The sequence below is a fragment of the Galeopterus variegatus genome, unplaced genomic scaffold (assembly GCF_000696425.1).
Source record: "Galeopterus variegatus unplaced genomic scaffold, G_variegatus-3.0.2 Scaffold5154, whole genome shotgun sequence".
In the NCBI taxonomy this organism is placed as follows: Eukaryota; Metazoa; Chordata; class Mammalia; order Dermoptera; family Cynocephalidae; genus Galeopterus; species Galeopterus variegatus.
The window spans coordinates 41,962-51,862 of NW_007731265.1; the positions used below are offsets into that span (position 1 = coordinate 41,962).

Genomic DNA, 9,901 nt, shown 5'->3' on the forward strand with positions numbered 1-9,901 from the left:
TCAGTAAAAAAGACAAAAAAGAAAAAAAAAAAAAAAAAAAAAGGATGTTTGAGAGATTACAAACATAAACAGCTGTACAAAAATAGACTTTAAGTTAGAATTTCTCTTAAAGATGTAAATTTCTTAAGGTTAATGGAAATCTTGTTAATTTTTCAGATAAAGGAAGGGAGACTTCTGTTCATGGCTGAGGTCATATAACTTAGCTCTGAAGATGGAAAAATAACTGAACCCTCTCTTCTTCATATGGATTCTGCTGGTGTTGAGGATCATGACAAACTTCCTCCTTTCTTGTCCTACTAACAGAGGATGTAGAGGGGCGACACATTTAAATGTGCAAAAAAGGAAAAAATATTGTCTATACTGTGGCTTGTTTTTTAATGACCCATTCTGGAATTAGAAAACAAACTATTGGAAGCTTATGGAGAATTATTTTGTCATCACACAAAGGATTAGAAGGAAAAAGAATAATTTGCTATTACAGACTCAATAATACATGCAGGAATACATGCTCCTTTACACATGCAGTCCTGTCTCTAGTTTAGGCAGGTTTATTATACAAGACCTTGTATTGTATACAATAACTAGTATTCTCTGTGCACACATCAGTGTGGAAGGATAATGGGTGGATTCATTAATCATGAAGGAATTCTGGAACATCAGGGGAGGAATTCAAACATTCTCTCTAATAGGCAAAGGAACCATTAAATACTCCATGCAACCTACCATCTGGTAGATGTGTGAACTGTCTCATGCCATCCACCCACTTATCACAGGTTTTGGCAAAGTAGTCATACCCGTACAGGGCTTCTAGTGGCTTCCTTGTTCTCTCACTCCATTTAGAAACATCTCGAATGCCTGAAAAACAGAAGTGTGGACGAGGATAGGTTTGGTCTCATACTAAAGTACTATCTTTAAATATTCCAAGCACAGACCACTTGCAAGTCCTTACACTCACTGTTCCATCTGCCTGGAATGCCCCCTGGCCCCTGGCCCTGGGTGTTCACATGGTTTACTCTTTAGGCATCCAGGTCTCTGTTCAAATGTTGCTGACCTTCCTGACCTCTGCTCAGCACTCTTCACTACTTTGCATGGTCTTCTGTGTCCATGGCTGGCTGACTCCTCCCACTAGGATGTGCCCCTGTGTAAGGGGCTTGGCTCGGCTTCCCACTGTGCTCCAAGGCCTAGACCAGTGTCTCCCACAACACAGGCCCACAAGAAATACTTACTGAGTGAATGAAATGAGACCTGCACTTAATGCTTTCTGTTAAAGGTACAAAAGAAAATATTCCTTTAATTAGGGTTGCCTGAGAAAGAGTGACATCATTTATAAAGTAGGAGTTTTTTTCTAAATTGCATTTTTATGTACATTGAGAAATGCATACAGATTATTCATTCTAATTTCTGCTACTGCAGGAACATGGGTATAAGTCTATCTGCTAATTTCAAACTGTATTATAAATGACTCACTGGTAGGAAAGAAATACTAGCTAGAAACTACTTTTTTTTTGGTCTTTTGTCTTTTTTCCGTGTCCGGCAACGGATCGCAACCCTCGGTGTTGCCCCCGCACCTAAAATGAATCAACAAATGCAATTACTTAGTCCCATTTTTTCTGTATTTCTTTCAACACACTGTGATAATTTAAAGATTCTAATGCTCTTGAGCATATTAAATATTGTTTATTGAGATCTTTTAATACAGCACTTCTGCTAAACCATACACCTGAAAGACAACATGACACTAATGACATGAATTTATATGGAATAATAATCTACACAAAGCTCTGGATAGTGCCAGGTGCCTGGCAGGCACTAAGTATGTACTCAGTGAATTGACATAGCTGAATGGAGGAAAAACTGCTATTTATGACTACGAGTGCCTTCTGAGAAGAGTGGATCCCCTCACAGGAAGGTGACTGCCTCTGTTGCTGCTGATTGGTTTAAATATGCAGAGGTAAGCCTGAGTGCAACATTGGAAATGAACCTACTGTCCACCAGTAAAAGAATGGGTAAATAAAACCTGACATATTTGCCCAATGGAATACGATACAACAATGAAAAGCAATGAACTGCAGCTACAAGTGATATCATGATAGAGTCTCAGAAATACAAAGTGCATAGAAGATGATACACGGTATGAAATCATTTCTGTAAAGCTCAAAAACAAACTATACATTGTTTAGGGACATAAGCATATAACAAAACTGTTTTCGAAAAGACACAAGGCTGATTTGCAGGGCTCAGGCTGGGGTTGGGGTGGGCTGGGGAGAAAAGACACAGACACAAAGGTGTCAGCAGCAATCGATCCTGAGTACCCTGGTGGGTTCATGGGTGTCATAATTCAGGCATGTCACAGGGGTTGCATTATACATGTTACATATTATTAATAAAAAACTTAAAAATCAATTAGGAAAAAAAAGTTGCTTTCGATGGGAAGGCCCAGATCTTTTAAAAACTAAGTTGGCTAATGTTCAACAAGAAGATGTTTTTCTTGCTAAAACAAAGTCTTCGTCATGGGACAGCAAGAGATCCTTTGAATGAATTAACTCAGTAAAAGCGGGCATTTGGAGCAAGAGGTATCTATGGGAATGTCAAATCTGGGACAAGGCTTTGGACTCCCACAGGAAATAGTATTTAAATCTCAAGGGGCAGAGGAATCCAGCTGTAGCTGGGATAAGCCAAATGTTCATATCAAACACAGACTTAGAAGTCAGACTGCCTGGGTTTGAATCCCAGCCCCAGCACTTAATAGTTCTGTGACACTGAGAAAGTTACTTAACCTCTCTGGGCCACAGTTTCCTCAACAGAAAAATGAGAATTTAAACACCACTCTGGAATAAAAAGCAAGTTAACACATGAAATATGAAATATGCTAACAACAGTGCCTGACATATAACAAGCATTCAAAAATATTCTTTGTAGGGGCCGGCCCGGTGGCGCACTGCTACAGTGTGCCACTTGGGAGTGCGGCGGCGCTCCCGCCGAGGGTTCGGATCCCACATACAGACCAGCCGCTCACTGGCTGAGCGAGGTGCGGGCGCAACACCGAGGGTTGCGATCCCGTTGCCGGTCCCAGTCCGGTACGGGCACGACACTGAGGGTTGCGATCTGTTGCTGGTCACGAAAAAAGACAAAAAGGAAAAAAAATATTCCTTGTATTTATATATTTACTTCTGCTAATGTACTTTAAGAGGAAACCAGTTTTGCCTGAAAGCTCAGTAATGACCACCAAAAATTTAGTAATTATATTTTATAGTTAAGTTCCCAAAATAACCATTTGTATCAAACTGTTTACTGATCCAAAAAAGAACTAACCTGTACCTCAAAAAGAAACTGATATATATTTTTTTAGCATATAATTTTGCTAAACATTGGAATTGTAATGAAGGAAACTCATTTGCTCATCATTAATTAGTGAATTAATCCAGTCAATATTATTTGAAGTCTGCTGTGTGTTAGTTACCGCAGATATGAACTTGAATGAGATATGGTCTCTGCCTTTTAGGGCCTTATGGTCCAGTCGAGAACTTCTAAACAGCAGCAGTAGTACAATGTACTAAGTGTCGTGGGAGAGGCTGGAGGGGGACAGAGGTGGCTCTGTAGGTGAGCTCAAAGGGCAATGGGAAGGGAGTGGCTGAGGGGGGTGCTTGAGCTCAGGCTGAGTCTGGGAATCCGAGTCAGAAGCAGGTGTGGGGGTGGGCAGGGCGCCTACTGTGGGTGCAGAGGCAGAGAGCCAGTTCGCCCGCTGCAGCCGGGCAGGTGGCTGAGGCGAAGTGGGACGTGTGGGGTGAGGCAGAAGTGCTGGGAGGAGCACCTGGACAGGGAGGTCCTGGGCCACCTGCTCGGTGTGTGTAGCTGAGGAGTTTGAACAATTTATCCAGCAAGTTATGGGGAGTCCTGCAAGGATTTTTAAGAGAGAAACAATGAGATTTACAGTGTACCAAACAGCTATCAGAGCAGTGTGGAAAGCAGATGGATGCGGGTAAGGCCGTGGGTAAGGACGGGACCGGTGGGAGAGGCGCTGGGTCAATGCACGCAGCCAGGGCCGGAGCCGGAGCTGCAGCACGCATGGAGAACGCAGAGCGTGGAGGCGGCGGCGGGACATGAAGTGCAGGCTGCACGGTGCCACAGTGTCACCCCTGCCGCGCCATCACAGCATGTGTTCTTACCCCTGTGAGCCTGCTTCCTCACGGGAGAGGCAGGTTGAGCAGCAGTTACCTTCAGGGGCTCTATAGGGTTAAAAACCTTAGCTCACAGCAGGTACTCAATATATAGTAATTAAAAATATTATCTTGTGAAAGAAACAGCATATTCCAGTATATCATTTATCAAGACAAGAAATTGAGCAGGAGACACAGGTTTAGAGGAAAGATGACCAGGTGAAATGTAAGGTACATGTAGAGCAACTGGGTAAGAAAACTGAGTAAAAACTCCAAAGTCCGGGATTTGGGGGTTGGGTGACACCAGGAGATGAGCGAAGCTACTTGGGTGTATGAGAAAAGGATCAGAGCACGCAGATGGCGCCTGGAGGACCCCAACACCACCCACCCCGTGGAGAGGATCGGGCACATGTCACAGCCAGAAGCAAACAGAGAGGAGGGAGAAATGGAGAGAACAGGGTAGCAAGAACTTCAGGACAGAGAAAGCTTCAAGAGGAGGGTGTGGGCACTGTCACACACATTATGAGTGCATTTTCAAATGCTACAGAATGACTGAGGAAGCAAAGGGCAGTGATGTGTTCCATGGGCTTGGTCATGTGAAGGCACTGTCTCCACTGCACTGGTGGGTCAGAAGCCATGTGTCACAAGTTAAGGAGAGACTGGGGAATGAGAAGGAGAAACTGTGGCTGGTAAGGGCAGTAAAGGTGTATGGGACAGTAAAGAGAGATGTGAGACAGGGTGGAAGTTTTGTTTTCGCAAAGAAAGCAAAGTCAAGCCAGCCGCTCAGCTTAGCCGGTTGGAGTGTGGTGCTGATGACACCAGAGGTCCAGGGTCCAATCCTGCCCCAGCCAGCAAAAAAAAGAAAAGAAGAGAAAGGAGAGTCAGAGCCACTGCATGTGGCAAGTCCACACTGCAGTGACTGGGTACAGGAGTGAAAGGGTGCCAGTGCCAGGACAAGGCAGCGCCCCAGCGTCCAGCAGGGATGAGCACGCAGCAGGCCGAGGGCTCCAGGCACCTTCCCAGAGGTGGTACTCTGGGAGCTGGGTACTGGGTAGAGATGTGTTTGCTGAGGAGAACGTGGCTGGAGGGATCCAGCAGGGATGAGCACGCAGCAGGCCGAGGGCTCCACGCACCTTCCCAGAGGCGGTACTCTGGGAGCTGGGTACTGGGTAGAGATGTGTTTGCTGAGGAGAACGTGGCTGGAGGGGAAGGCCACACAGGCAGCACAGCAGCAGGGGCAAGGGCAGAGAGGCAGGAAGGGGCAAGCTTGTTTCAGGAAAATATTCAACATGGGAGATGCACGGCAGCACCGGGGAGTGGATGAGAAGAGGCTGGAAAGGCTGGGCAGGGCCAGACTGGCAGGGACCAGGCATTCTGCTTGGACTTTATTGAAGTTATTGGAGAATTTCAAGTAGTAGAATTAAATGACCAGGTTTTTGCCTTAGAAAGAAAACTCTCTTAAGGAAGGCCAACCACCTAAGAGGCTAAGGGCCTAAACTGGAAAAATGGTGGGAAGAAGGGATAGGGGGTAACTTGAGAGGTGTTATGAATGTGGTCTCAACAGAATGCAGTCACAGTTCAATGAAGAGGGTAGAGGAGGATCAGCCCTCGAGGAAGGACTCTGGGGTTCTGGCTCAGATGCCCCAGTAGACTGCAGGCCACTAACTGAGATAGTGGGCAGGGGCTAGGTGTGGGAAGGGTCATGAAATAATGAATTAAATTTTAGATGAAAGCAGACCATACTCTGGTGCATAAAACAAACTTTACCAAATTTAAAAGAATTGAAATCATACTAAGTATGCTTTCTAAACCCAATGGAATTAAGCTGGATACCAATAATAGAAAGGTATCTAGGAAACCCCAACTATTTGGAAAGAAAATACAATTCTAAACGAACATGGGTCAAACAGGGAGTCTGCAGGGATATCAGAAAATGTTTTGAACTGAATGGAAATACAACATATCAAAATTTGTAGGCTGCTTAGATGTAGCAGCGCCTAGAGGGAAATTTACAGCATTAAATGCCTATATTACAAAAGAAGAAAAGTCTCAAATCAATAAGCTAAGCTTCTACTTTGAGACTATGAAAAAAAGCAAATCAAAACCCAAAGCAAGCAAGAAGAAAATACTAAAGAGCAGAAACAAACCTGAAAACAGTAGAAATAAATCAACAAAACCAATAGCTAGTTCTCTAAAAAGATCAATGAAATGGATAATCCTCTAGCCAGACTGGTCAGGAAAAAGAGATGACACAAATTATCAATATCAGAAAAAAAGGAGATATCACCACAGACCCTACAAACTCTTAGAGGATAATAAGGGAATACTGCAAAACAACCCTAAAAGTATTCATTGGTTTTGACTGGCCCATGTGTAGTGGCCACCACCCAGCCTGGGAAGCCACGCTGGGAGCAAACAAGGAGATGGGGAAGGGTTAGGGAGGGGACGCCCCAGCTTGGTCTCTGTGATTCACAGCACTAGCCTCCCCAATTGGTGCCCAGGCCTTAGAAAAGCAGGAGGCAGGCTGTATCTGATCTATGGGCTGCAGTTTGCTGGCCCCTGTTCTACTTAGAGCCTCTGAAACCTCATAGAAAAGCCTGAAGGACAACCTTAAAAAATGCAAGTTAGTTCAGTTGATTAGAGCTTGGTGTTAGAACCCCAAGTTCAAGGGCTTGGATTCCAGCTCTGGCCAGTTGCCAAATAAAATAATAATAATAATAATAATAATAAAATGCAAGACATTCTTTAAATCAAAATATGAGGTTTTGGACTGGCCCGTGGCTCACTCGGGAGAGTGCGGTGCTGATGACACCAAGGCCATGGGTTCGGATCCTATATAGGGATGGCCGGTTGGCTCACTAGCTGAGCGTGGTGTTGACAACACCAAGCCAAGGGTTGAGATCCCCTTACCGGTCATCTTTAAAAAAAAAAAAAAAAATGAGGTTTCATATTTGAATCCAATGTTCCCTTTTACCTTCATCATTTTAAATGAGGTTATTACTAACACCTCACATCATCCCCTCCTTCCGTGAAGTTCACCATAGGTAGTAGTAAATGTAAATATCAATTTTACTTATCCTTTTCCTGAACCATAATAGTTCCACAGTTTTTTGTTTTGTTTTGTTTTTGTTTTTTTGTCTTTTTTGTGACCGGTAAGGGGATCGCAACCCTTGGCTTGGTGTTGTCTGCACCACGCTCAGCCAGTGAGTGCACCTGCCATCCCTATATAGGATCCAAACCCGTGGCGGGAGCTCCGCTGTGCACCCAAGCGCCGCACTCTCTCGAGTGCGCCACGGGGCCGGCCCATAGTTCCACAGTTTTAAAACTGAGAATGGATAAGCTGCATTACTTTTCTGAGAGCTCATTTTTCTTCCCACTTTAGGGTTGAGAACTGGAAGCAGATGAAATGTGACTTGATATATATCAAAATAAGAGATGAGAAGGGGAGAGAAGAGAAGGATCGTTATCACACTGCCTCCAGTTTGCAGAACCTACCCTCATAAATCTTGACTTCTGTGTCAGTGACGTAGGTGTTGGCTCCCCAGATCACCATCTTGTTGATGTAAGATGGATACTTGGCAGCAGCAATGAGCGCCGTTATGCCGCCATCACTCCACCCCAGCAGGGAGATCTTCTGAAACTTCAGCGTCTGTGACGAATACGGTAAAATGAACAGCACAGGTTATTGCTGCTCTCTGCTAGAAGAACCTGAGAGTCAATAACGATTAGAATCAATACAGAGGTGGGTCCGGAGCATTAAACATTAATAAAGGAAAAATCCTAGAGTCCACCGTTTGTGTACCTAACGTTTTCTCCCAATTAGTTTTGATGTAAATATAATTGGCATAAAAATCTGAGTGCATAATATGGGTTTGAATTATGAGGGAATGACATCTTCTGGCTGGATAAAATCTCAAAGGACTAGAACCAGTGGAGATCAACTGTACTTGGATATGACAAATACAGTGTGTGTGTGTATGTGCACGCACACACGCATGCCTGAGTAAGTTATGTAGACTAGAGAGGGGACCTTGAGATTTGCTGGATGAAATGAGGTAGGACATCTAGAAAAGCCAATGACTTCAACTGTGGGAAGAACTGGCTAGAGACAGGCTGGAAGAGAAGTGTCATGGGAGGTTATGTTAGTCCCTGGGTGAATCAACCAGGGTCTGCAAATGTGTTTGGCAGGGAAAACAGACAAAGATTACATCTGAGAGATGCTTCCTAGAAGTGAAAATAAAATGACTGAGAAAATTAAAGAATTAACTAATTTTAGTCCAAGACATTTGCTGATAGGAACATAAATTGATTTAACTACTATGCATAATAATTTGGCACTATCTTATAAAATGAACACTTGCATCTTCTATAACCCAGCAAATCATCTCCTAAATTCACATGAAACTCTCATCATGCATGTGTACCAGTAGCTAGGTCCAGGATGCCCACAACAACATTGTTTATAATAGCAAAAGGGTGGGGCGGGAGGGGCAACTTAAAAATCAAGTTAATAACACCAAGGTCCAGGGTTTGATCCCTGTACCAGCCAGCTGCTCCTCCCCGCTCCCCAAAATTAATTACCATTAGAAGATGGGTGAAATAAGACACAGCACATCCATGTAATGCAATACTATGTACTTATAAGGGTACTTCAAAAAGTTCCTGGAAAAATAGAATTAAAAGATAATACAAATCTTTCCATGAACTTTTTGAAGAACTCTTGTATTATAAGACTAATGTAAATGCATATTTATTGACATGTAAGTAGTAGCTCCTTGACAAATTGTTCAATAAGAATAGTAAGTTGGGAAAACATTAGGTATAGCATGATGCCATCAATACAAAACTGTATGTATATATGTAATGAGACTGGCCAGAAAGGCGGAGTCTTCAAGTCTCAGTAGTGGTGTCCCTAGATAGTTGCACTGTGAGATATTTTTACTTTCTTCTTAACACCTATTTAAATTATTTGAATTTTCTATAGTAATCACATGGCATCACCTTTGTAGAAAGAAAGAACAAAAATTAAACAAAGTAAATGAATCAGGCCCAGCCATTCTCCTTCCCCAGGGCACTTCCCTAAGACACCCACCTTCATCAAATCAACAGCATCTTTCGCATCCCTTTCAAAAAAGTCCACTGGGAAATCTCGATCAGGGGGCCTGGAATGTCCATATCCTCGAGGATCCCAGGCGACCACAGTGAAGAGCTCTTTACTTAGGTTCTCAAGCTGGGGTCCAAAATCAGTCTCTCCACTACCTGAAAACAGCCAGTGGTTACCCTCAGGTGAATGCTTGCATTGTATCAAACACATTACAGTGAAAACAGAGCAACAGCAACCTTAAAACAAAGTAGCTGTATCTACTGGAAGTTAGCCAACAGAATGTAATCAGGAAAGCAGTCTTGCAATGATTGGATCCATTTACCCTGAGGCCCACCTCCCTTCCAGGTGGAGTTCAGACCTGCCTTCCATTGCCCTCTAGTGGCTATTTTGAGAAGGACAGAGGCCCTGATTGCTTATTTGGTCCTGTATTATTTCAGCACTTTTTTTCTTTTTTCTTTTTCTTTTTTTTCTTTTTGTCTTTTTCCGTGTCCGGCAATGGATCGCAACCCTCAGTGTTGCCCCCGTACCGGACCGGGGACCGGCAACGAGATTGCAACCCTCGGCGTTGCCCCCGCACCTCGCTCAGCCAGTGAGCGGCCGGTCTGTATGTGGGATCCGAACCCTCGGCGGGAGCGCCACT

The 9,901-nt window shown here is 43.9% G+C and overlaps 1 protein-coding gene across 1 annotated transcript in view; it reads right to left on the reverse strand.

Annotated features, from left to right (window-relative positions):
• The window catches only part of BPHL (biphenyl hydrolase-like (serine hydrolase)), a 26,223-nt gene that overhangs the window by 12,321 nt on the left and 4,001 nt on the right, over positions 1–9,901 (reverse strand). Inside the window, exons 3-5 of the mRNA XM_008589010.1 lie at positions 9,250–9,416; positions 7,653–7,806; positions 724–855 (exon numbers count right to left, since the gene is read on the reverse strand). Of these exons, the coding sequence (XP_008587232.1) occupies positions 724–855; positions 7,653–7,806; positions 9,250–9,416 (453 nt within the window). The remainder of the gene's footprint in view (positions 1–723; positions 856–7,652; positions 7,807–9,249; positions 9,417–9,901) is intronic.